General features: G+C 49.1%; 1 protein-coding gene and 1 long non-coding RNA gene across 4 annotated transcripts in view; one reads left to right on the plus strand and one right to left on the minus strand.

Moving 5' to 3' along the window:
- Klp68D (kinesin-like protein 68D) overlaps positions 1 to 26973 on the plus strand; it is a 42896-nt gene that overhangs the window by 9992 nt on the left and 5931 nt on the right. For all 3 annotated transcript variants that reach the window (XM_075875668.1, XM_037432390.2, XM_037432389.2), the window contains exons 11-17: positions 165 to 297; positions 1974 to 2061; positions 2176 to 2271; positions 22684 to 22879; positions 24920 to 25117; positions 26536 to 26655; positions 26759 to 26877. In XM_075875668.1, the coding sequence (XP_075731783.1) occupies positions 165 to 297; positions 1974 to 2061; positions 2176 to 2271; positions 22684 to 22879; positions 24920 to 25117; positions 26536 to 26655; positions 26759 to 26877 (950 nt within the window). The remainder of the gene's footprint in view (positions 1 to 164; positions 298 to 1973; positions 2062 to 2175; positions 2272 to 22683; positions 22880 to 24919; positions 25118 to 26535; positions 26656 to 26758; positions 26878 to 26973) is intronic.
- LOC142774727 (uncharacterized) lies at positions 7097 to 7640 on the minus strand. The gene is made up of 2 exons (XR_012886524.1): positions 7515 to 7640; positions 7097 to 7288 (listed from the first exon to the last, which is right to left on the minus strand). It is a non-coding gene; the product is annotated as an uncharacterized LOC142774727 (long non-coding RNA).

Below are 26973 nucleotides of genomic sequence, written 5' to 3' on the forward strand. Positions count from 1 at the left end.
CTCTTAGTGATTATAAAAGTTGTGTTGTCATGTATAGCACAACATTTTTCTAACAATGTGTGGTTATTATGGGCCCTTTGTAGCATACAATTTTAAGTACCACTCACGTTCACATTGTCTTCTGAAAGTGAGCTCTGTACTTCTCGTGCTTTCTTCCGTGCCAGGGCGACCGGCAAAAAGAAGCCATCAAGATCAACCTCTCGCTTTCTGCGCTGGGCAACGTCATATCAGCGCTAGTGGATGGAAAAAGCTCCCACGTGCCTTACAGGGACTCAAAACTTACGCGGCTACTACAAGGTCAGTGCCCAAGCTGCTGCCATGCCGCTTGCAAAATTGCCATTTATCAGAGGAGGTCCTACTAAGGGAGCTCATACTAAAATTTGTGATCTCATTATTTTGTTGTTATAATTGATTTTACTCTTAAAGGTTGACTGCTGGAAAGCAGTGCAGCAAGTGAGCTGGTTATGGAATTACACTAATACCTCGTAATAACAAAGTCACACCTTTCATGAAAATACTTCGATATATTAGAAAATTCATTGTAAACACCCACTGTGTCTATGATGAAACTATTCTTCACTTACAATGTTACAATTGATCATTTGTTATGTCCACATTCATTATATCAAAGTCTGAGATATAAAATTGTAATTGACCATTGTAAGTAGTCAGGAAGTGAACTATAATGATATCAATAAACAGATAGAAAAATGAGAATTAGCAAAATGGAGATAGCAGTAATTGTCACAAACCAAAACGAAACAGTCTATGCTAATGTGGAAATGGAATTTGTAATGCCTAATATCCAAACTGTGCAGTAATTTTAAGTATCAGAAAAATTTTGTTTGGTGACACTGGTATGGAAACTTTTATACCGGTTATCCGTTGAATGAACTTGGTTGTGCATAGCGAGTCTTACTTCGTCAACATTTGGAAGAAGCAGATCTTTTTAAATTTCGGACTTGCAGATTCTTTTGCGAAAATCACCAAAAATCAAAAAAGGAAACGACCGAGGCAATGCGTTCGCAGCATCACAATACTGCTCTGAAGAGGAACAGCATCGTAATACAGTGAACAGCATCAGTCGTGACCTCTAGGATGGCAGATCTATTATTCATCAGTCCAATATCCACATGTATTGTCATTACTACTAATTTCAGAATACAAATTTTACAAATTATTATTTAAATTTCGGCAGTTCATAAAATTTAATTTGGGCTTCTCCAGGAGATAGCAATTTTATTATTCACATATTTTAATGGCATAACTGATCAACGCTAACGGCTACTTTTTAATAAGCTTGTGCAAATAGTAAACTTTAGTTTCTAATTGAATTCGGTGTGAATAGTGATCTAGTCGAATAATTTTGAATAGAGTTTGAATAGTATATGTCACATTATTTTTAAGGTCAGCATCTTGCAGAATATATATATTTTTAATTGAAACAAGGCATGTTCAAATATAATTCTTTTTCGGTTAAAAAAAAAGTGGAAGCAACTTTGAATAGTTGCAGCATTTGACTTTCAGTTGAATTCAAATAATTACTCGTGAAATATGTCACATTTTAAAACTTCCTCTACTTGGAGGACATAGGTCAGCATAACAAGCTTATAAACGTGAAAAAAATGATCAATTGATTTGAAGGTAATGTGTTCATATAACTTTGAAGTGGCGCTTCATGGCAGAGCGAACTTTCTCTGGGTATGTGTAATCGCGGTATAGCATCCCTCCACTGCATTGAAAGCACCTTTACAGGAGGGTTACGTGCAAATTGATGAAGAGTTATTGGTTCATTTCAGATACTTCTAAATTTCCCATAACTTAAATTTGAATATTTGAAGTGCTCAATATTCGCACAAGCCTTTTCTTCAAGCCATCATCATGGCAGCTCACAGCTCATGCAGCATGCAATAACCACCGTGAACCAATGTGTTAATGTAGTATTGCGATTTCTCGTCATATTCCAATGACAGACTCACTTGGTGGCAATGCCAAGACCATCATGGTTGCCAACATCGGCCCAGCGAGCTACAACTACGAGGAGACGCTGACGACGCTAAGGTATAAGAAGGGCGCTTTTGTTGGTCTAGAACATGGGGCGAATATTTATAGGGACACGTTGGAGACCTCCAGGGACTTCAAATGCGTCCTCTTTGCTTTATCGCCTGCACGCAGGTATGCCAACCGCGCGAAGAACATCAGAAACAGGCCGCGTGTGAACGAGGACCCCAAGGATGCATTGCTGAGGGAATTCCAGCAGGAGATATCAAGGTGCGTTATCAGCTGCATTTTACAGAGAAAGCTGTTTAGGGGATCACTACAAGGGCCGATTCTGGTGCCCCAGCTATCTGCTGCCAGTTTTCGTAACCACTGTCGCGCGAAGCAAGAAAAAAAATCAACTCAATAAAAAAATCTTGAGCTATCTTGGGGGAATTGAACTCATCTCCTCTGCGTGGTAGCCAAGTACCCTACCACTGGGCTGACCCTATGTGGGCTTTACGTCGGGTAAGGAATCGTGTTACCATGTCTAATAAAGGATTTTAGAACAGTAACGTAACAACCAGATGTCACACGATGTCAATCATTTTAATGGGTGGGTCGTTGAGTGCTCCATCCCACTACGTAAGCCTCCAGCATAATTCTTCGTAGTCGTCAGTCACAGCCTCAACAGTGCGCACATAATGCCTCACAAGTGTGTCAGAGGCACCATGCTTTTCTGAAGAGTGACAAATAATGGCATAGTGAACGCTTCTGTACCGCAGAAAAATTGCGATTCTTTATGGGGTGGCAGGTGCCATGCAAGTGTCCTTGTAGCAGTTGCCTCAAGAGTGTTCAAACAAGGCTCTGAAGAGGCTGCTCTTCCAGCTTTCACTCCGACTGTGCTGAGGTTTCCCCACAGGCCTGGCTTTATTTTTTACGAGTGTTGCATTTAAGGGGCTCGGCTTGTCATCCACGCACTGTCTCATTTCGTATGGTCACGCAGGCCTAAAAATTTTACCAATGCTAAAAACCAATGGAAAAAGAAAGAAAATTTAAAAGAGTCTAAAATAATATAAATTACAGCGAAAATGCCAAATTAATATTGTTACGCCACGTATGTGCCGGACGAAGAAGGAAAAGGAAGCAAGGGGTGTGGAAGAAGAAGATCATCATCATCTGCCTGCGGCGATACGGCTCGTCCCTCGAACCGTGTATCAATAAACCCCCAGACGCCTACTTCGGACGTAGCAGAGTGGTGGAAGGTGCTGGGTATAGGAACCAACGACGGGACCGCTACCCCTCGGATTTCGCCGGAGTCGTCGCCTCGCCGGCCTGCCTCCTTCTTTGGCCATCATGCCTGACGAAACAGAAGCTCGGGAACCAGTCCCCAGCAGTTCTTGGCCGTATCACAGAGAGCCACGAACCTTCTCCGGGAGGACCAATGACGACGTGGACTCATGGCTCAAACATTTCAAGCGAGTAAGCAACTGCAACAAATGGGATGCTGCCTCCCAACTGTCACGCGTTGTTTTCTACCTCACTGATGTTGCCCTCGTTTGGTATGAGAACCATGAAGATATTCTGACAACATGGGAACGCTTTGTTGAAGAAATCAAGAAGTGTTTCGGCAACTCAGCTGCAAAAAAGAAGCTTGCCGAGCAGAGTCTTGCACAGAGGGCCCAGCTATCCGGTGAGACCTGCACCGTGTATACTGAAGAGATTTTGAGGCTGTGTAGGGAAGTCGATTCCAGCATGTCGGAAGAGGACAAGGTGGGGCATTTGCTGAAGGGAATTGCAGAAGATGTTTACAACTTCCTTATTAGCAGGGAAAGCCTGACTTCAGTGTCTGACGTTGTACGGCACTGCCGCACGTTTGAAACCCTGAAGCAGCGCAGAATAGCGCCTAAGTTTGGTCGTCTGGCAAATGTCACCTCAGTAGCCAGCATAGAAGCGGCCTCAACTGGTGACCTTTCGGCAACCATCCGCCAAATTGTTCGGGAAGAGTTACTCAGACATGGCGAAATGACACGTGAACGGGCAGCTGCCACGTCTCCATCCTATTTCCCGCAGGACACCACTGCCCCACAGCTTACAGTTTATGAACATCCATCCGTCAACGCAACGGAGGTTGCAGGGCCTCGGCGTATTCAGCAGTCAAGTCCGGTTTTTTACGAGCGATCACAGTACCCTCAACGTTTCCGTTCCGTACGCCCATACCACCCACCGACAACTGATTTCATTGAATCTCGGGCTTACGCGAACGCTCGCAGACGTGAACACTTCGAAGAACGGCGACGACCTCGTCCTGCGCCTGTGTGCTACAACTGTGGTCTGACTGGTCACATATCGAGGTATTGCGATCGTTCGCGCATACCACGCTATGATCAGTGGACAAGCTTGACCGATAAACCTGCTGTCCCACCTTTTCAAGGACACTGGCCCACCGACTCAAGACCCGGCAGCAGCTTCTGGCACGGACACTGGCGCAACAACTCCCCTGCCTCTGATCGAAGTGTGACGCCACCTCCTGCGCCTCGATCCCACCGGTCTCCATCGCCACGGCGCCGCCCATCGTCACCACATCAGGAAAACTAAACAGTGCGGCCGATGGGGGTGAGGTCGCTGGTGACTTGCTGCAAAACGAAATACCCCCGTCTGTGTTGATGTTCAAGAACAAGGTAGAAGTTTTTGTTGATGGTGTGTGTACGATGGCTTTGGTGGATACTGGTGCTACAGTTTCGATTATGAGTGCTGCTTTTAAACACCGTTTAGGACAAAAGGTGATGTTTTTGTGGGAGAAGGCAACAACATTCTGTGGCGTTGGTGGTAACTCGCTGTGTCCCATTGGTGTCTGTACCGCAGAAGTGTGCTTGGGTGATCAAGTGTTTGTCACAGAGTTTACGATTCTTCCAAGGAGCACACACGACATAATCCTGGGGATTGACTTCCTTCGAATGTGTGGCGCCACTGTTGATTGTAGAAATGGAGAGGTGTACATATGTGATGCTGCCCCTGGAGAACTATTAGAGAATTCAGACAGGGAGCACGGTGCGCTCCGGGTCAGTGAAGATAGCATTGTGCCGGCATTCTCTGCAGTCTGTGTTCCTGTATACTCTTCACGCATTGAAAACAGTGACAGTGCGTTCGACGCATTAGTGGAGCCCTTTCATCTCAGTTGCATTAAGAAGAACACATTGGTGCCGCATTGCATAGTGTCACTCGTTCAAGGACGCACAGGACTATGGGCGGTAAACTGTTCAGCTGAGTCGGTGGTTCTACCAGGAGGACTGAAGCTTGCCAAGTTCAAAACATACTCACCGATGGCAGTGGCTGCCCTCAGTGATGCTCCAGGTGGGGCCTCAGCCAATACTTCTACGGCCGATTCAAAACTTTTACCTATGATCGACAAGTCACTTACTACTGACAAACGCCGCATGCTTCTGGACGTTTTGTCGAAATACGTGGCGATTTTCGATTTTTCCCATGACCATGCGCCCTCGATTCCCGCGTCTCGGATTCTCCACAGGATAAACACGGGAACAGCACAGCCCATCCGCCAGAAACCCTACCGAGTGTCGCCGTCTGAGCGCAAGATAATTGATGAACAAGTGCGTGATATGCTGCAGAAGGGTGTCATTCGAGAATCATCGAGTCCTTGGGCGGCTCCCGTGATTCTAGTCAAAAAGAAGGATGGTACCTGGAGATTCTGTGTGGACTATCGCCGTCTAAACTCCGTCACAAAGAGAGATGTCTACCCTCTCCCACGCATTGATGACGCTCTAGACTGCCTCCATTCAGCATCCTACTTTTCGTCCATAGACTTACGCTCAGGCTATTGGCAAATACCTGTGCATTCAATGGACAAAGAAAAGACGGCTTTCGTTACTCCGGATGGACTATATGAATTTAACGTGATGCCTTTTGGTCTATGTAACGCGCCCGCTACATTTGAAAGATTCATGGACACCATTCTGCGCGGCCTGAAGTGGAACATCTGTATGTGTTATCTTGACGACGTTGTTATCTTCGGGCGTACATTCAGTGAACATAACGAAAGGGTAGAGCTGGTTTTGAAATGTATTCGAAATGCTGGCTTGGTTCTTAATGCAAAGAAGTGTCATTTCGGAGCTCGACAAACACTGGTGCTGGGACATCTCGTCAACAAGGATGGCATCAGGCCCGACCCGAATAAGACGGCGGCTGTTAGAGCTTTTAAACCACCTGGCTCAGTGAAGGAGCTTCGGAGCTTCTTGGGCCTCTGCTCTTACTTTCGCCGATTTATTCCCGCCTTTGCAGAAGTTGCCTTTCCACTGACCTGTCTTCTCCGCCAAGGTGCTAGTTTTGAATGGACTCCTGATTGTGAAACTTCTTTCAACCAACTGAAGTTCTTGCTCACGTCGCAGCCTATCCTGCGGCACTTCGATCCTTCTGCGGCGACTGAAGTTCACACCGACGCAAGCGGCATTGGCATAGGTGCAGTCCTGATACAGCGATGTAATCAAGTGGAACACGTAATCGCATATGCCAGTCGTACTTTAAGTAAGCCGGAACGCAATTACACTGTGACCGAACAAGAATGCCTTGCACTCAGTGGCGTAACTAGGGGGGGGCAAGGGGGTACAAGTGCCCCGGGCGCCACTAGGGAGGGGGCGCCAAGCCGAGTCCTCGGGTTGGCGCCCCCTGGAAAGGTTGTCAATGTTTTTTTCCGTAAAACCGCCTGGAAGGGGGGAGGGGCGAGGTTGTAATGTACGACTGGAAGTGGGGATGGTGGTGAAGGAAAGGGTTGCCGCAATGGCTTTTGCATCGGGAAAAGGATCCTCTATTTTCATTTTGCTGCGCTACCTCCGTGCCTTCCCATGACCCTCGGCTAAGCTTTGTTTTGTGCTCCGCAGCACTGGGTTAGATGAGTTTCAGCGAACCCCACCAGCCTCCCAAACCACTTACTGAAAGCTTCCCTGAAACCAACCACGTACGTAAACAAAATAAAATAAAAAAGTTCGAATGCACCTTTTTTGAGTAAGAACAGAAAACTCCAACGAAATAGCCGATCGTCCAACGACTAATCGTCCACGCAGCGGCGGAAGGAAGGGCGAATATAATCCGTGACCTCGGCACCAAAGGCTAAACAAAGGCGTTTATTCGCAGAGTTCTCTGGAGGAAAGACGGAGAAAGCGTGACACGACGGCGACGTTTGTTGATTCCCTGCATCGCGGGCGCCAGCAAAGCAATAGAAGGGCGGGGGTCAACGTTTCCCACATGCCATCCACCGCCATGGGCAGGTTCATCCTTTGGCCCAAAGAACACGCACCTGCGAAAAAAGCGCAGAGCGTAGTGTACCCGACAGCATGTGCCGACTGCCCCGCTTCGTACGTTGGAGAAACCAAGAACTTCCCTGAAAGAATGCGGCCGCACAAGGATGACCTCCATCAATGGAACAGCGAACGGAGCGAAACGGCAGAACACTCCGACCAGTTTAACCCCCATACCAGACCCGAGGGCGCGGTGTCTAGCTGGTTGCTTTGTTTTGTACTCACCCTGCATTCCTTGGGATGCACAAATAGCGCGAAAGCTTAGGTACGAGAAACTTGGGCCTGGGAAGCGCCCGTGCCGTCAAGATTTTTGCAGTGTGGACTGGAAGAGAACAATGACGGGTAAGGGACTTCCGGAAGTTTGAATAAAAAAAGAAAAATACTATACAAAAACGCGGGCGTAGCTCATCGAAATCAGAACTGGTGGCCCTTGGCCTCCGAAATGGCCCGCCGCGCGCCAGTAGGCAATCGCGGAAGCCTACATTAGCGCTTTTAATGGGGGGGGGGCGCGGAAATTATCACGGGCATAATGAGGGGCGCGGAAATATATTTGCCCTGGGCGCCGTCCTATCTAGTTACGCCACTGCTTGCACTCGTCTTCGCTGTGCAGCGATTCCGCTCATACCTATACGGTCGTCCTTTCCAAGTAGTTACGGATCATCATTCTTTGTGCTGGCTTATCAACCTTCGGGATCCGTCAGGCCGTCTAGCACGCTGGGCCCTCCGGCTGCAAGAGTACAACTTCACGGTATCGTACAAGAGCGGCAGGAAACACGCGGACGCAGACTGCCTTTCAAGGATGCCAGTTGATGCTACAGTTTGCGACGCTGACGATTTCGATCATCTGATTGCGTCCGTAGCACCAGCGTTCCCGGATAAGGCCACCTTTGAAACTGAGCAGCGGAAGGACGTGAGTTTGAATCCGTTATTCGTGATCGCACAAGCATCCACTCCGGAAAGCCGCTTTTGCGTCCGTGATGGTCTACTGTACAAGAAATCCATCTCCGGCACCGGTTCCCGCTTCCTGCTGGTGGTTCCAGAGGCACTACGGTCATCTGTTTTGTACGCCATGCATGATGACGCCACTTCAGGTCACCTCGGAACGACGCGCACTCTTCATCGTACCCAGGAACGCTTCTACTGGCCACGTATGCGCCAGTCAGTTGAGTTGTACGTGGCCAGTTGTGCGCAATGCCAGGCGCACAAATCTCTCTCAGCAGCTCCGGCCGGACATCTACAACCTGTGACGCCTCCCAGTTCTCCGTTCGAACAAATTGGCATTGACCTGGTGGGCCCTTTTCCGCGTTCATCGAAAGGCAACAGATGGATTGTGGTATGTGCTGACCATCTTACTCGGTACTGCGAGACTGCTGCCCTGCCATCCGCGACTGCTGGTCAAGTGTCGTCCTTCCTTCTCCATTCTATCATACTGCGTCATGGGCCCCCTCGCGTCATCATAAGTGACCGTGGACGTCAATTCACGGCAGACGTTGTCGAACAACTTCTCCGTATGTGTGGCTCAGAGCTCAGACACTCGACGCCTTATCACCCGCAGACGAATGGTCTCGTCGAGCGAACAATTCGAACACTGGTGAATATGCTTTCTATGTACGTTGCTTCGAACCACAAGAACTGGGACGATGTCTTGCCGTTCGTCACATACGCGTTTAATACTTCCCAACATGAGACCACCGGCTACAGCCCGTTCTTCCTCCTCTATGTTCGACCCCCCCGTTATACTCTGGATACAATATTTTCCTTCTCTGATCGGGACCAATCAGAAATCTCCCTAGCAGAAACTCTTTGTCTCGCCGAAGAAGCTCGTCGTCTTGCTCGTTTACGTACAATAGCCTCGCAAGACAGATCGAAAGTTCGTTATGACAGCAAGCACCGGCAGGCCACATATATTCCGGGAGATCTCGTGTTGGTGTGGAAGCCTTTACGCAAACGTGGCTTGTGCCAAAAACTGCTCGCGCACTACATCGGACCTTTTGTTATCCTTGACCGCCTGAGCGCAGTCGACTACCGCATCGCACGTCTTACAGCTAGCGGGAGACGTTCCAGAAAGACAGAGGTCACGCATGTCGCTCGCCTGAAGCCTTTCAGTCAACGCGACACTGCATGAAACGCGCGGCGCGCTTTGTCTGCGAGGGGGGAAATGTTACGCCACGTATGTGCCGGACGAAGAAGGAAAAGGAAGCAAGGGGTGTGGAAGAAGAAGATCATCATCATCTGCCTGCGGCGATACGGCTCGTCCCTCGAACCGTGTATCAATAAACCCCCAGACGCCTACTTCGGACGTAGCAATATGTAGCAATAATTTACCAAAATTTGCAAAAACTGTTCTAAAACATTCTAGTGATACTTGCACTGTGCAAGGGAGCTCTCAGTCATGGTCGCTCCATTTCGATGGCAACAGGATGCAACAATGATCGGAATTAAGGCAGGGTAGTACGCTATGGCTTTCCTTATAGTCTTAGAAATGATTCATTTTTACATTAGGTACTTCCACGGCCGCTGGATGAAAAAGCGCACGGTACGGCCTGCCGCGTGGAGCGGCTTTTTATGGGAGAGTGTGTGTCAGCCGTAGGGTCAGTTGCGGCCGCTACAGCACGACGGGGCGGAGACAGGAGGGACGGGGAAACGAGTGGTGGCGGCTCCCTCGGGGCCGCAGCCGCAGCAAATTAGCTGGTGTTTGTCACAACAATGATCCACTCAGTTGTTCTAATCAGTGTTTTCTTAAGCTCATTTATCACAGCGATGACATATCGCATATTTAGTAGACTACGAGGCATTATTTAGTTAAAAAGCCAATCGATTTTTCCTGTGCCTGCCGAGCACCTGAAGTTTTTTTTTTTTCCAGAACCAGCTTCTTGCTCTGAGTCTGACAGAAAAATCCACAATTCACAATTCATATAGCTGAATGACATGATACTGAATTCGTTACAATGTCATTTTTTTTAATTATGAAGATGTCTTAAACTAATATATTTTGATTATTGTGACGTTTATTCAGCACTTTCGCGTTTTCTCAGCTGGAATGCTTGACAACTAGTTTTTGGACACTTTACAACAGACGTTCGCAGTTTTTATATTCTGAAAGCGTATAAAAGTAACATAATTTGAATATTTTTTATTTTATCCAGTACACGGTAGTATGTATGTATATATATATATATATTGTGAGCGCAGTCACCGACTCTTCTTTATCAATTGGACGTGTCATCATTATTTGTATAATTTCCTCATCTGTAGAGATCATCATCAGTGTGTGCCAGCTCGAGCTCGCCTCGAATAAAGCTCTTCCTCATAAGTGGTGGATGGTGCTTCTCGATCCCCAAGTCCTCTCCCACGTTACCACTGGAGCTCCGCTCGGGTCGTCGTCTACTACCACCTGCCATGGCAGTGCAAGACAATCCTGGTCCATCCAACACCACCAGCCCAGTGCAGCCTCCGCCGTCGACCCTGGCCATCCACAGCCACCAGCGTGATCCGCCAGTATTCTCGGGTCTCGAAAGGGGATGACGTTGAAGAATGGCTACACACCTACGACCTCGTCAGCGAGTTGAACAGGTGGGATACTCTACACAAGTTGCGTACGGTCCCTTTCTACCTAACTGATGTTGCCAAAACCTGGTTTTGGAACCACCTCCAAGATCTTCCCGACTGGGACACATTCGCATGGCAGCTCCGTCAGATTTTCGGTTCCTCCAGTGTTCGCGCCGAAGCAGCAACAAAGAAGCTTGCTGAACGCATTCAGCTGGCGGGTGCATGATACACCTCGTACATTGAGGATGTTCTTGCCTTGTGCAATCGTGTAAATTCAGCTATGCCTCAAAGCGAACAAATACGCCATATTATCAAAGCCGTAAATACCATCGCATTCAACACCCTTGCGTCACGAAACCCTACCACGACTCAAGATGTTGTCACCATTCACCAGAGACTAGAAGAACTTCAGTCTCTTCGTCTTTGCCATGATGCCTTGGACATTCGTCTTCCTGCGGCCCTCGACATCCGTGCCCTGGTCCGCGACATCGTTCGTGAGGAGCTTCATGGGCGCTGCTCTTCCTGCGCCCCACCATCTACTTTCGCCTCAGCTCCAACCAACTTGCGGGACATCATTAGGCAAGAGATTGCATCTGCGTCACATTCACCTTGTTCTGCCGAATCCAGACCTCGTCAGGTACCAACGTACGCAGAAGTCGCGGCGCTCTCAGCACCTACTACTATCCCAGCGGCTACACAAGGTGGCCATGTACCTGTGGCGTCAGTGACACCACCGATGCGCCCACAGCCGTATTACGCCATGCCACGTCCTCAACGCCCAATCTGTTATTATTGCGGCTATAGGGGTCATATATCTCGCTTTTGCCGAAGGCGTCAACAGGACGAGCAACGTGGCTGCGCTCCAGAGGAACGCGGGCGCTTCAGTCCACTCACGAACTACCAGCGCACGCCTTACCGGTCTTCTTTTCAGCGTTTGCCCTCTCCACTTTACAGTAGTGGTCTGCCTGTGAACTCCCGTGAGTCTCGCCGTCGCTCACCATCTCCCAATCGCCGTTCCTTGTCGCCTCTGCGACCTGCCTCCAATGTTCTGAATGCCCACTCGGAAAACTCCTCAATGCAGTTTTAGGAGGGGAAACTGCATCCACCGGACAGCCAGCAATTCCTCCAGACAGACCATCGAACTTGTTAACAGTGTTAGTCGAAGGTATACGCGTCGAAGCTCTTGTGGATACTGGCGCTGCTATTTCTATTATTCGCTCTGACCTTTGCTCCCGTCTCCGCAAAGTAACATCACCTTACTCGGGCCCGTCTCTTCGTGCTGCGACGAACGCCATTTGTCGGCCACTCGCCCAGTGTACAGTTCGCGTTTTCATAGACGGTATTCGTCATCATATTGCTGTTGCAGTTCTCCGTGAGTGTACCCACGAACTCATTTTGGGGTGGGATTTTCTGTCGTCTGCATGCGCTTCTATATCTTGTCGTCAGCGCCTCATCCACCTCAATCCTTCGACTCCTCTGTATCGGAACCCGAACAGCCCATTTGTCTCGTCACCACTTCAAATTATATTCTTTGGCCATCCCGAGAAGAAGTAATTAGCATTGACTACAGCAACATTGTGGATGGCGACGTGCTTCTACTACCTTATGGCCACACGGTACATCGAGGCATTCTTATCATTCCAGGCCTTGTTCAGTTTTCTGAAGGGTCTGCTTTTATTACTGCGTTAAATCAGACCCCCGAACCCTTATTACAGACATCGCCCCTTGTTTGACGTTCATTCTGTTGTCCTTGGTATGACAACTTCTGCGACTCACCGAATTCAGACTGACGGCTCCCGAACAATTCACCGGCGCTCATACCGCGTGTCTCTCGCAGAAAGGAAGATAATCGAGGAAAACGTATCAGACATGCTTCGACGAAATATCATATGTCCTTCCTCGAGTCTGTGGTCTTCGCCAGTTGTGTTGGTAGTGGGTAGTGCGACCCACTACAAATCAGCTACGCAACGCACCACCGGCTTTTCTCCCTATTTTCTGGTCCATGGCCACTCTCCAAGTGTAACTCTGGACGTCTCCTTCCTTTCGGCTCCTGCTACTTCAGCAAGCCCTTTATCAACACAATTTTTGTCTCGCCTCGAGCACTGCCGTCATTTGGCTCGAATAAACACCGACATCTCCCAGGAAGCTCGCAAGTCTCGCTACGACTCAACACACTGTGCTGTCACCTTTTCCCCAGGAGACGAAGTTCTTCTGTGGACTCCCGTGCATGTGCCCGGCTTATGTGAAAAATTCCTCAGTCGTTTTATAGGGCCTTATACGGTGATTGAACAAACGTCCCCCGTTAATTACCGTATCTCACCACTTAACGCTCTCTCCTACCACCGTTGCCGTGGGACAGAAATTGTGCACGTTTCTCGGCTGAAACTGTAACCCGACGCAATTCCTAATATTGTCTCTCGCGCGGCCAGGAGGCCGCTTCCAGCGTGACGGGTAACTAGTGTGAGCGCAGTCACCGACTCTTCTTCTTTATCAATAGGACGTGTCATCGTCTTTTGTATAATTTCCTCATCTGTAGATATCATCATCAGTGTGTGCCAGCTCGATCTCGCCACGAATAAAGCTCTTCCTCATAATATATATATATATATATATATATATATATATATATATATATATATATATATATATATATATATATATATATATATATATATATATATATATATATATATATATATATACATACATTGTTACGGTTAAAGTCGAAGGGCGTTTATTAGAAAGGCGAAGTTGATGGTTCGGTAGTAATGGCGTCAGTATCTGCACCAGTTCACGTCTTCCTCCTCTTCTCCTCTCTCGGCTCATACCCGTTGCATTTCCCGGCTCCCAGACGAAGCCCGCTGGGCGAGTATGAATCATTTTGAATGTTGAGGGTGAAACCGGCGGGCGACATGTACCAACTGGGTCCGATTTGACCGACGACCAGCTGATGTCAGCCGTGCTACCACGTATGTCAAATCGCTCAAGCGATCAACAATGACGAATGGGCCACTGTGCTGAGGTAAAAGCTTTTCGCATAGACCCCGTTTACGTTGTGGCGTCCACAACCACCTCCTTGTGGCGTCCACAACCGCGTCCACAACCAGTCTCCTTTGCAGTATGCTGCAGACTGATGGCGGCTGTCATAGCTTTCCTTTGATCGGTGTTGCGAAGCCACAGTACGAAGACGAGCAATATGCCAGGCTTCTTCGGCTAGGCAGAGTGTCTCCGAGACAGAGTAGTCGCTATGGAAGTCAAATTGTAGAATAGTATCGATGCTGCTTAACGGTAAAAGTGCGTAAAGGAGGTAAAAAGGACTGTAATTGGTTGTCTCATGTTTGGCTGTGTTATACTATGGTGACCCCACTACTAATTGCAGCGGGCGATCACCGCGGGTTCACGCTTAGCGAGCCACAGGGCCGCTACTCCGTTTACTCGCGTGTAGCGCACCGCTCCGCGCGCGCTCAACTAATAAGGCGTTTAGCGTGGCGCGGCAAACAGACAGTGTTCTAATGCAAAACACAACACTTTATTGCCACTGGCGGCACCCCGAACAACAGTACAACGTCCGCTCCCGGGACGCGGGTAGCAAAGGCACCCGCACGCGGACGTTCACAATAAGGGGAAAACCGCAAGCACGTCACAGCTGGCAATGGCGAGCTTTGACACACCGGTCGGGAAAAGGTCCCTCGCGGCTATGCTGCGCACTCTCACGATGGCCAATGGGCCTGGCCGCGAGTGTTAGGGCAAGCCTCGTACGCGTAGGCCTACGGCAAGTGCGGCTCGTTGTGGTACGACCACTTCAAGCACTAGGCACCGCTGTGGGCTTAGCGTACGCTACCGAAGCTAGCACTCAAGTAAACACGCCTGCCGAGGTGCCCAAGGCCACCCCAGGCAGGCTACAGTCCGGCGATTCCCAAAGGGGACGCGGACGAAGGAAAACACGTGCTTACCCGGCGCCGACCAACGGAGAAGAGAGCGCTCCCTCGGCGCGCGCATACCGCGTGCCGTGCCCGCACGTGGCGCCATCTATCGCCACGTGGTGTTAACAGAGCGGGAAAGCAAAAGGGTGTGGCCGTGTGGCGGAATGCCCGCGAAATGGCCGCGGGCGCGCCTCAGATCCCCACATCCTTCTCTCCTTAATTCACCCTATATACCGGTCTGCAAAGGTAGCCGGTCGTCACCCGTGCATGCAAAGGCGTCATGCAATGGGCAACAGCTAGCCTCAGCCTCGCTCTGCAACTGCTGCTGAAGAAAAAAAATAAAACAGCACAAGAATACACTTGACAAATACAATGGCTCCGCGGAAGAGGGGTAACGGGAGTTCATGATGCTCACGCAAGAGCGCGTTCACGGCTCGGAGGGGCAGCGTCACGTAATGTTTGACTTGGGTGACTGCGTGGATGCGAGAGTTCGAGGGGAGGATTCTGGTTGAGGCCTTCATGCGAGGAACGGGCTCACCTTCGTCTCGTCGATGTGGACGACAGCCCAGCGAGTCCGACGAACGCTGCCTCGGTGGAGGTTCGGATGGACCTCGCTGCGACAGCCGGCCCTTCTGCTGGAATAATGGTCGCCAAATCCATTGGCTGCGAGGCGTCCTGCGGCGTCGGTCGAGTCGTGCACAGCGTCTGCGACAGCTGGCCTCGTGCATGTCTCCGAACACCTCCAGAGTCCAAAGTGGTGTAGGGGTCGGTGACTTCCTAAGCTATCGCCACACGCACACGCACACACACCTCCGATGGTCGAGTCTCTCCAAACGCGCACCGCAAAGGAAGCACAGAGTGTACTTTGTCCCTCTCCCCACGCTAAAGCACCAATTCACAATCCCCTCCTCCAGCGAGAAGAAAAAAAATACACGAAAAAAAAAGCATCAAGTAAACAACAGCACTAAAATGACAATTAGCAGCAGTAACTGGGCGGAACCGACTTCTTTGCAAGCACTGGCTGTAAAGAAGTTAGTTAACTGAGACTAGAAAGTAAAAAATGAGGGCCTTCGGTTGCGGAAATAAGCCCGCCGTCCGGCGCGAAACCACTAAGGTGACCGCTTCCTTAGATTATACCGGTGCGTGGTCCGAATGCGGTCCGCCGCGCCGGGTGTGCGCCGTTGCTTGCGCGAAGAGCCACTGGGCGCTGGCGCAGGCTCGTCAGACCTCGACGCAAAGGCTTTCAGGTCTGCGATGTTGGCACGGCTGAGTTTTTCCGAAAGCGGGTATTTCAGCAAGTACGCGAGTGGAGTCCAAGCTTTCTCCACTCGGTACGGACCAAGCCACTTTGGAGCGAGCGAAGTTGAGAAACCCTTGCTCGCGTCGCTAAGAGCGTGGTTGCGCTTCAGGACGAGGTCACCTACCCTAAATGAAAGGTGGCGACGTTTTCGGTCGTACTGGGCCTTTTGCTCGGCCCTGGCCGATGCCAAACTCTGCCTCGCTCTACTGAGAGCTCGACAAAGCCTGTCCCGAAGTGTGGAAGCGTAAGCAGAACAGTCTGCCGGTTCTTCCTCGTCTCCGAGCTGGCATTGCATGACACTGGTCACCGGATTTGCCAACTCCCTTCCGAAATTAAGGAAGGCGGGAGAGAAACCAGTAGAGCGACTCTCGGAGGTTCGGATTGCAAACGCGAGTTTCACTCAAATGGTCTGCCCAGTCCCTTTGACTTTCGGCAAAGACCGCCAACATCGGTTTGAGCGTACGATTGGTTCGCTCCGTCAAATTGGTTTGGGGATGGTAGGGCCAAGTGGTGCAGTGATCTATTCCTAGGGAACGGCACGTATCACCAAACACCCGAGCGGTGAAATACGACGCATTGTCCGTGATCAATCTTTTCGGAAAGCCGAACCGACAAAACACTTCCTGTAGCCTCTCTAGCACCGCTCGCGCTGTCACTTTCCGCAGCGGAAACAGCTCCACCCATTTGAAAAAATGATCAACAACTACCATCAGATGTATGAACCCCTCCCTGCTTACTCCTGGGGAACGGCCCCATTAGATCGCATGTGGCTACTTGCCACGGACGCTCACTGACAATCGGTTTCATCAAGCCGGGCGGCTTGCCACCCCTTGGTTTCACCGTTTGACAGACGTGGCAGGAACGGCAATAGCGAAAAATGTCACGCTGCATGCCAAGCCAAGTCACAACCTTGCTCAGTTTCGCAAAAACTTCAGACCCACTCAGGTGACCGGCAATGGGCTTGTCATAAGAGGCTCGCAACCGTGGGCTCTCAGACTTTTGGGCATAACCACCTTAACGGGTCGATGGACTCGTCGTCAGTGGCTATTTAGTTCAGCAGGAGCCCGTCATGGTCCAGCAAAATGAATCCGCCGGAGACTCAGCAACACACGCTGTTTCAGCCCCCTAATCGCACCCGCCGCAGAACAAGCAGCATAACGGCGCGCCTCTCAAGACGGTTTAACGGCGCCCGCCGCAAAGCAAGCAGCGTATACGGCGCTCCGTCCCTCCGAGACTCGAAACGGAATCACTCTGCTGAGCCTTCAGTAGCTCTTCGCTGCCGAAAGCAACTCCCATTCTCCCAAATGGGAGAGTCTGGTATCGGGCCCACTCAGGACCGCAGCAACCGCCGCGTGCACGGCGTCACGGGTTCGCTCTCGGCACGGTGGCCTTCGGAAAGTTCCCCCCGCTCGGCCGCTTACCTGGATAGCAGCCAAGGCCGTACTCATGGGGACTCCCCCTTTTCGCCCCCGACGCTTGTCAGTGCTAAGGCACCGCGAGCGGCCGTCACACAGACAACCGGGGGCATGAGATAGCGCGTCAGCTACCATGTAGGAGTGTATTCACCACAAAAAGGGGTGACGACACAGGCGAGCGCCGAAGGGCGCCCGTCGATAGAGGCGATGGCCTCTTTGTGCAACGCGGCATGCCACGGAGCAGACATGTTGCGACGAGCCCGAATCGCGCAGGCGAACTGGCTCGCTAAGACTAACCAAAGGCTTAATGAGCCTTTGATACCGCGTTGGGCGCCAGTATGGTGGCGCCGCTACTAACTTGGCTGCGAGGTTGCGTAGCAGCCAGCGGGCAAAATTCGGCAACGGCTGAGGCCGCGGTGCTGATTTGCGCTCCGGAAGCTCCACTGAGAGCCGTTTCGGAGCGCTGTGACATGGAACTGCCATGCATTCCAAAGGGAGCAGTAGTAGTCCAATTTGCCCTTGTGCACTGTTCGGGTTGGGCTATAGCCCCGGAACCAAAACACGCTACCTCTCCAGTGGGAGCTGATACGTAGCGCCTCGTGTCATCCCGACTGGGGCTTGTGAAAAGTGAGGGTGCGCGATTGTGATGCTCAAGGGGGGCACTGGCCCTCTTCTCGAGCAATGCGGTATCTGCTAAAAGCGTCAGCGGACAGAATTCACGCGGAGCAGACATAACGCGGGTAAACGCGGCGAGCCTGATTCGCAAAGGCGGGCTGACTCGGCTAAGACTACTCAAAAGGCTTAATGAGCCTTTGATACCGCGTTGGGCGCCAGTATGGTGACCCCACTACTAACTGCAGCGGACGATCACCGCGGGTTCACGCTTAGCGAGCCACAGGGCCGCTACTCCGTTTACTCGCGTGTAGCGCACCGCTCCGCGCGCGCTCAACTAATAAGGCGTTTAGCGTGGTGCGGCAAACAGACAGTGTTCTAATGCAAAACACAACACTTTATTGCCACTGGCGGCACCCCGAACAACAGTACAACGTCCGCTCCCGGGACGCGGGTAGCAAAGGCACCCGCACGCGGACGTTCACAATAAGGGGAAAACCGCAAGCACGTCGCAGCTGGCAATGGCGAGCTTTGACACGCCGGTCGGGAAAAGGTCCCTCGCGGCTATGCTGCGCACTCTCACGATGGCCAATGGGCCTGGCCGCGAGTGTTAGGGCAAGCCTCGTACGCGTAGGCCTACGGCAAGTGCGGCTCGTTGTGGTACGACCACTTCAAGCACTAGGCACCGCTGTGGGCTTAGCGTACGCTACCGAAGCTAGCACTCAAGTAAACACGTCTGCCGAGGTGCCCAAGGCCAGCCCAGGCAGGCTACAGTCCGGCGATTCCCAAAGGGGACGCGGACGAAGGAAAACACGTGCTTACCCGGCGCCGACCAACGGAGAAAAGAGCGCTCCCTCGGCGCGCGCGTACCGCGTGCCGTGCCCGCACGTAGCGCCATCTATCGCCAAGTGGTGTTAACAAAGCGGGAAAGCAAAAGGGTGTGGCCGTGTGGCGGAATGCCCGCGAAATGGTCGCGGGCGCGCCTCAGATCCCCACAATACGCATAAGTAATGAAGGGGAGAACGTCGTTCCAGTCCTTATGGTCAGACTATGCGTACATGGCCAACATGTTAGAGTTCTGTTCGTACGTTCTACCAGCCCATTCGTCTGAGGGTGATTTGGGGATGAATGGCGGAACTGTGAATTGCACAGACGAACCAGTTCTTCGACAGCATCCGCAAAGAACTGAAGACCACGATCAGTAATGATCACTCTGGGAGGGCCGTGCCGAAGAATGATGAATCTAAGCAAAAACATGGCCACGCACGCCGCTGTTGAGGATGGTATCGCTGCAGTTTCTGCGTAACGAGTTAGATGGTTGACGCACACTATCACCCATCGATTGTTGTTAGCGGAGCGTGGAAATGGGCCCAAAAGGTCGATACCAACTTGATCAAATGGTAGTTGAGAAGGTGGCAGCGGATGGAGAAGACCTGGCGGAGGAGTCATAGGCCGCTTGTAGTGTTGACATTGTTCGCAACTTCCGACGCAGTGCTTGACTGTGTCCCGCATTCTGAGCCAGTAAAAGCGCTCTTATGTCCTATTCAAAGTTCTGATGAACCCCAAGTGACTAGCTGTCGCATCGTCGTGCATGGCCTTCAGTATGTCAAATTGTAGGCTCTGTGGTACGACTAGAAGGAAGCGTACGCCTTTAGCCGAATAATTTGTCTTGTATAGACGGCCGTCATGGACACAAAAACGGCCGTTGGCTTGAGGACGCGATGCCGCGGCAAGTAATGGCTCCAAGCTAATATCAGCTTCTTGTTCTTTCTTGAAAGTACTTAAGTCTGGGAATGTAGAAGAAATGGAGGCAAAACAGTCGTCAAAACTGTCTTCTTGACACTCAGTCGTCTTCAGGGGAAGGTGGGAGAGACAGTCCACATCTGCATGGCAGCGTCCAGACTTGAACGAGATGACGAAGTCGCACTCCCGCAGTCGAAGAGCCCAACGTGCCAGTCGACCATTCGGGTCACGAAGATTCACCAGCCAGCATAAAGCGCAATGGTCGGATTTATCCTTCTTTCTTACTAAGATCACAGGCGCTGCCCACGGACTAGATGACTCTTAGACAATACCTTTCTGCAACATATCGGTGACCTGTTCAGCTATCACTGCCCTCTCTGTTGATGACACGCGTTAAGGTTTCTGACGAACGAGATGTGCAGATCCGGTGTCAATTCTGTGATGAGCACGAGAACGTGGTAGTGATGCTTCTGTGTCACCTTGTGTGAAATCGAACACCGAAAGATGTGTCATAAGGACACATGCAAGAGCGTGACGTTCATGCGAGGGTAGCGACTTGCTGATCATTCTTAAGATCTCTTCTTCAGAACTGCTTCTCTAAGGTTCGCTTGTTTCAGACTGCTGCTCTTCGCTTAAAACGGTGATAGTGCCGTATGTGATTACGTTGAACTCGGCAAGCTTCATATCACGTGGAAGAACAGCAGGCACCGAAGAACAATTGAAAGCCCACATGCTTGAGGCACCGTTCACAACTGTCATGAGAGAACGAGGCACAAGTACATTTTTCTTCACGCAACCCGTCGCAAGTGGTTTTAATTTGCGCGTCAAACGACGAAAGGTTGGCAACAGCAAAATTAACAGGAACACGTGATAAATACCACGGCGCTAAAAGAGAATCATTCGACACGACGAAACAGTTTTTCTCCGATAAAGATGTCTCAGCAAGCGTAGACAAAAGCACGTTATTCACCGTAATTTTGCCTGTGCCACAATTAACGGAAGCACCACAATCCTGAAGAAAGTCGATTCCAAGAATCACATCATGAGTGCACCGCAGTAATACCGAAAATTCCGTGACAAGATATTCAGCACCAAACAAAACACTAGCAACACAAATACCTAGAGGAACGAGGCACTCTCCGCTGACACCACGAAACGTCACACCACCATTCCACGGGAACATAACCTTCCGTCCAAGTCTTTCCTTGAATGTGGCACTCATGACGGAAACCGTAGCACCAGTATCCACTAATGCAGTTGCAGGCACACTATCAATTAACACGCACACTTTGTTTTGGGACATCATAATAGGAAGAGGAGCAGTTTGCAGAGACGGAGACTGGCCGGCGACCTTACCTCCATCGGCCGCGCCGGCTAGTTTCTCGATGGAGGCGGTGGTGTAGAACGTCGCCGTGGGGATGGTGAACGGCGTGAGTGACTGGTTGGTGGCCTCAGGCTGCGGTCTGATGCTGGCGAGTCACTCCTCCTGTTAAAATGGCGGAAGGAATTCCTGGGTGGCGAGCCTATAGCGTTTGTTGCGCGATGTTCTGCCGGCCAATGATCATCGCTGAAGCCTTCAAAGTTAGGCCAAGTCGGTGGTGGGCCATACCTCGTGTGGCGGCGACGGCGACAAAAACGAGAGATGTGTCCTGTCGCACCGCAGCTGTAGCAAACAAGTGCAGGGCGACCGACGTTGTAGACTTCGGAATAAGCCGCCCTTGGACGCTGCGAGTAGTAGATACGATTTTCCAAGTGCCGTTTCGTCGTCGTACCCCGATAAGCACGTTGGTCATGAAACGTATGGTGGTGCTGTTGTAGGGGATCGGTTCGACTGTTTGCAAAGCCTGGCATGGCTGACAGCGAAGAAACCATTGGTGCAGCTTCGTGAGGTTGATTAAAAACGCAACCGAGCTGCTCGGCTTTCACGGCGTTCATTGATTTGCTGTGTCGCTCGAGTTCCTCACGGACGATTTGCCTCACAGTGGTAGCAAGGTCCCAATGGATACTGCAGCTGTCCTTAATGCTTGCAACCGTCGCAACATTCGCCAACCTGCCGAACTTTGGCATGATACGGTGTAGCTTCAAGGTCTCAAACGTGCGGCAATGACGAATCACGTCAGCTACCAAATTGAGGCTCTCCTTGCCAATCAAGTAGGTATACACGTCTTCGGCAATGCCTTTCAAAATATGCCCGACTTTGTCCTCTTCGGACATACGAGGATTCGCCGTCTTACACAGCTTCAGGATCGTCACTCTGATATGGAACACATTAGTAGTTTAGTATCATGTCATTCATCAAAGTCCTCACTGCTCTTTAGTGTTGTAGCAGCAATCATTGCAAAAGTGAAGGTATGACTGTGCTTTGCTGTCAAGTTCACTGTCATGAAGGTGACACTACATGGCTCTATTATATAATTGTTCCTTCTGTTCTGCATTCATTTTTCTTAATTTTTTTTGCATATGCTGCACATGAAAATAGCCTTGGCACTATTAGAGAAGGGATGTATGCTTATAGGACATATTTCTTGGCTTGAGGGTGATGTGCAGCTGTTTGACTTGTTTTAATTATTTTGTAACTGAAGGACTGCAGTTAGCATTCAGGCACTGGCACTGTCAGTCTGTCTTCTGAAAGTACTACATAAACCTTATAGTTCAAATTAGGGGGTGCGGCAGCTGATGTGGTGTTACAGATGGAAACATCACATTTCCTGCATGAAAACTGCTTCTGTTGCAGCACAACCGACTGTTTTGATGGAAGGTGCTGTGCAAGTAAAATAGAAACTGGAGTTGCTAATATAAATACAGATGCTATTAGATTTCTTTCATTTCTTTACATAAATGCTTTGCAACAGGTTAAAGGCCCAACTGGCAGCTCGAGACGTCAAAAAGAAAAAGAAACGACCCTCGTCCAAAGAGGTGTCACTCGGAGCAGACGACTTGACCGACGGCGACGCGGACGACGATCGTGCCACGTCACCGTCGTCCATGCAGCTAACGCTGGACGAGGAAAGGGTGGCCATCTTGAATGATCACAGCCTTATAGCAGAGGCAAGCTTTCATTCACTGCCTCACTATTATTTCACAGCAAAGGCTGTCTCATATTTATCTTGACGACAGCGAAATGGAATATGAAGTTCAAAAAGGCAGAAAAAAAGTACAGTGGCTCATAATAAATTAAAAAGACTCCGCTGAAAACTAGTGCTTTGGCAAAATGAACCATAACGTCTTTTTTTTTTGTTTTATTCTTTATTGTATCATTATTCTAGACAGAAATCAGCTGCTATGCTGCACGTTGACATGGCAACTAATTAGTGCTTTTCCAATTGCATCACCAACAATGCCTGTTCTTTGAGTTGTTACATTTAGAGTTACCCAGAGTATAAAAAAATATTGATGATAACTAACAGACAATGATTCCAAGGAAAGCATAGGGAATGTTAGTCCGCTATACTTTCCTTGGTATCATTGTCTGATGGTTCCTATTACTATTGTGCCTAACAAAGAAAATGAGCCTTTAACTTTACGCTTCTTTCCTTCATTTATAGCGAAGGTCTGGCTCTGGCAGACTTGATGCCTTGAGATTGTGTACGAGGGATTGTAAGTCAGCTGCCAGATCGTAATAAGATCACGGGCTACATGATGCCAACAGGCAAAGATTATAACATCCCATACACGTTGTATTGGCTGTGCTGATCGACGCTCCTACAATTAAATGCGCATATACAGGGCGTCCCAGCTGTCACGTAGCGTAATTAAAAGAAAGAGGAACGGCGTTACGCAAAGCAAACTTAGTGCATGTTGTTTCCGGTGTACTGTAGTAGCCACTACAAATTTGTTTAATGAATGACAAATAATTTATTAGTCATAATTATATTCGTAACTCAAAAAGTACTTGCCTGATTATCAAAGCGTCAATAAGGCAGATGTGCACATGTTGAAACGACATCTGTCTGTGCTACTTTCAACAACATACCAATTGTGCGCTTCTCTTTACCTGTGAATAAAGAAGGCCCGCGAAATACAAAAAATAACGTGACTAGACCTCTGCGCCCATCAGAAAGAAGCGCCCTCAAACAAGCTCACTTTGAGATAGCCAGTAACAATGAAGGAAATTTAGAAAAAAAAAACATACTGCTTGCGCTATATTACACAGCCAGACTGTAATCACTCAGAACAGTGATCCTGCGGCGTTATCAATGGGGACAGTAGCTGACCAAGAGATATGACTGGCGATAGCGACAATCAAGCCGAAGGAATCACTGCAAAACTGCTACACACGCTGTTGGCACCTCACCTGTACCCTTGCCAATGTGCCAAACGCTGTCTCCGGCAATGGATAAGAGGCAAAGCGACTTACAGTAACATTATTTGAGGGCGCTGCTTTCTTTTGCGAGTGTGAGCACAGTCACGTGATATGTTTCATATTTCGCGGGCTTTCTTTATTCACACAAAAAAAAAGAGCACGCAATCAATATGTTGTTAGAAGTAGCACAGGCAGATATCGAATATCATTTCAACATGCACACATTTGCCTCATTGACATCTTCATAATTAAGCAAGTATTTTTCAAATTACAATGTTGACTAATTAGTTGATGGTCATTAATTAAAAAATTTAGTAGCAGGTACTTCAGTACGCTGGGGACAATATGCCCCAAGCTTGCTTCGCATAACGCCGTTCCTCTTTTTTATATCATGCTGCGTGATAACTGGGACGCCCTGAATACCCCACGAAGTAGATGGGTGCGCAACCGTCGCTGTCGCTCAGTTGATAGAGCATCAGACGCGTTATTCAAAGGGCACAGGAAGCGGTCCCTGCTGACGGCAATTTACCTTTTCGTCCACTTTTCTTTCCTCACATGTTTCATTACAATTACTTCTAATAACATTTCCCATGATTTCCTTGCCATCATTGTCTGTTCTCATAAGCATTGTTCTAGCAAAGGGAAACAAGCCCTTAAATTTACACTTCTTTTTTAGAGTGGAAAAGTAACGCTGTACGCGGTGAAAAAATGAAATGGGGTGTCGCAAGGGGCGAGCTGGACAACTTAACTCGGTGGATGATGACACCAATCGCGTTGCCTCACAGGAGCGGGAGCGCCTGTTGGGCGAGGTTCAAAAGCGGCAGGAGCAGCTGTTACGGGAGCAGGAGGCGGCCGACAAGCTGGCCCTGAAGGTTCGGGCGATGGAGAGCAAGCTCCTGTCAGGCGACAAGAACATCGTCGACCACACCAACGAGCAGCAGAGGGCCCTCGAGCAGAGGCGCCAGGAGATCGCCGAGCAAAAGGTGGCAACACTCGCCCATTGTAAAGACTCATGAGCATGCGCTGATAGGAGAAGAGAACGGATACTGACCAAGAGGGGTTGCTGATAGTGACACATATTAGGCTTGTCAACAAAGCTTCTGCACAGAAATTAACATGCCTAATACCCATTGCTAAGGCCTAAACTCCTCGTGTGCTATTGCCACTCTTTGCTTGTGACAAGCTGCATTCGCATGGGTATTTCACCACTTTCTTAATGATTTTTGACAAGCACAGGTCATCAGAGCATGTTTTCTTAACTTGCATATACATACATATACTATAAATGAATAATTATGTATTGCCATATAATTGCGAGGTAAGCTTTCTGTTTTAAGCAAGTTACAGGAATTTCGTGCTATCAAGATTGACTTTTTAAAGGGCAACAGCTTTTTATCACCACCACTTCTTTTTCTTGTGATGTGCTGTACTTCCAAATGATAAAAGAAATGAACATTAATAAAAAAAGGAAGTTACACATGCATTATGTATCTATGTGAAATGCAAGAAGAGCAAGTGATGAACAATGATCATAACTGCATATTTTCTTCATTGCCTCTTTCGAAATTCTGATTGGAGGACGGCCTTATCAATAATAGCTGGGGCTTTACGTCTCAAAACAACGACACGATCATGAGAGATGTCGTAATGGAGGGCTCAGGAAATTTCAGTCATCTGATTTGTTTTTTTTTTTTTTTTTTTTTTTTTTTTTTTTTTTGACGTGCACTCAAATTTAAGCACACAAGCACTTTCACCTTCATCAAAAATGCAGCCACAGCGGCCGTGATTCGATCCCTCGACCTCCAGGTCTGCCGTTGAGCATTATGACTGCTAGACAACCTTGGTGGGTCTGCCTTCTCATTAAAACTCGTGTCTTGAAGGAAGACTGTTTTTTTTACAACCCATTGTGTGTCAGGACAACGAACACTCTCCCAAAGTGAATTGCCTTGATATTAGCATGTGGTTGTGAGAGTGAAAAATGTGCCAGCCAATCTAATCAGGATAAAACTTTCGATCAGGCAAATTAGTGTTCAGTAAAACAAAGACCTATCACAGTACTACAGCATCACGCACAGTCATTATTAATCGAAAATCTGATCTTCGAATGAAATGTGTCAGTTAGCTGCTGGTACGTTTTGGTGCAGTTGTTGGTGGTTTCGTACATTCCTGAATGGGCTTTACTTTCCACAACACACACGAATTCTGATTAAAACAATTGAAAATATTGAACAATGTTTTGTTATATTAAGGTGCACCTTATTTAAAGTGATAACATGTGTAACTATCTTGGTTGGTGAAAGCCGGTCTTATTGATAAGTCAAAACTACGCCTTGGTTCTGGCGTGGGACCTTTCGGAATTCAGTTTTGATTAAAACTCGTCGGCTTCATTTCCAACGTGCAGAGGCGTGAACGGGAAATGCAGCAGCAGCTCGAAATGCAAGAGGAAGGCACCTCAGAGATAAAAGAGACGTATACGTCACTCCAGCAGGAGGTCGACATCAAGACGAAAAAGCTCAGAAAGGTTCGAATTTCTTTCAACCAACTTCAGGCTCTTAATGTGCAACTAATATCCTGACCCTGCATACTTCTTCTTTCTCCTCGCTACCAAAAACGAAATGGCGCAGCTGTTTGCAAAGCTACAGTCAGTGAAGACCGAAATTCAGGACCTCCAGGAGGAGCACTCGAAAGAACGCCGCGACCTCGAACAGACTCAAAACGAACTTACCAAGGAACTCAAGCTCAAGTGAGTCACGCTTGGGTGCTCATGTCAGCAGCGAATCATTTATTAGAGAAACAATCACCCACAATGTCACAGATCTAGCCACAGTAAACATTTAAA

Source organism: Rhipicephalus microplus, chromosome 10 (genome assembly GCF_043290135.1).
Source record: "Rhipicephalus microplus isolate Deutch F79 chromosome 10, USDA_Rmic, whole genome shotgun sequence".
Classification (NCBI taxonomy): domain Eukaryota; kingdom Metazoa; phylum Arthropoda; class Arachnida; order Ixodida; family Ixodidae; genus Rhipicephalus; species Rhipicephalus microplus.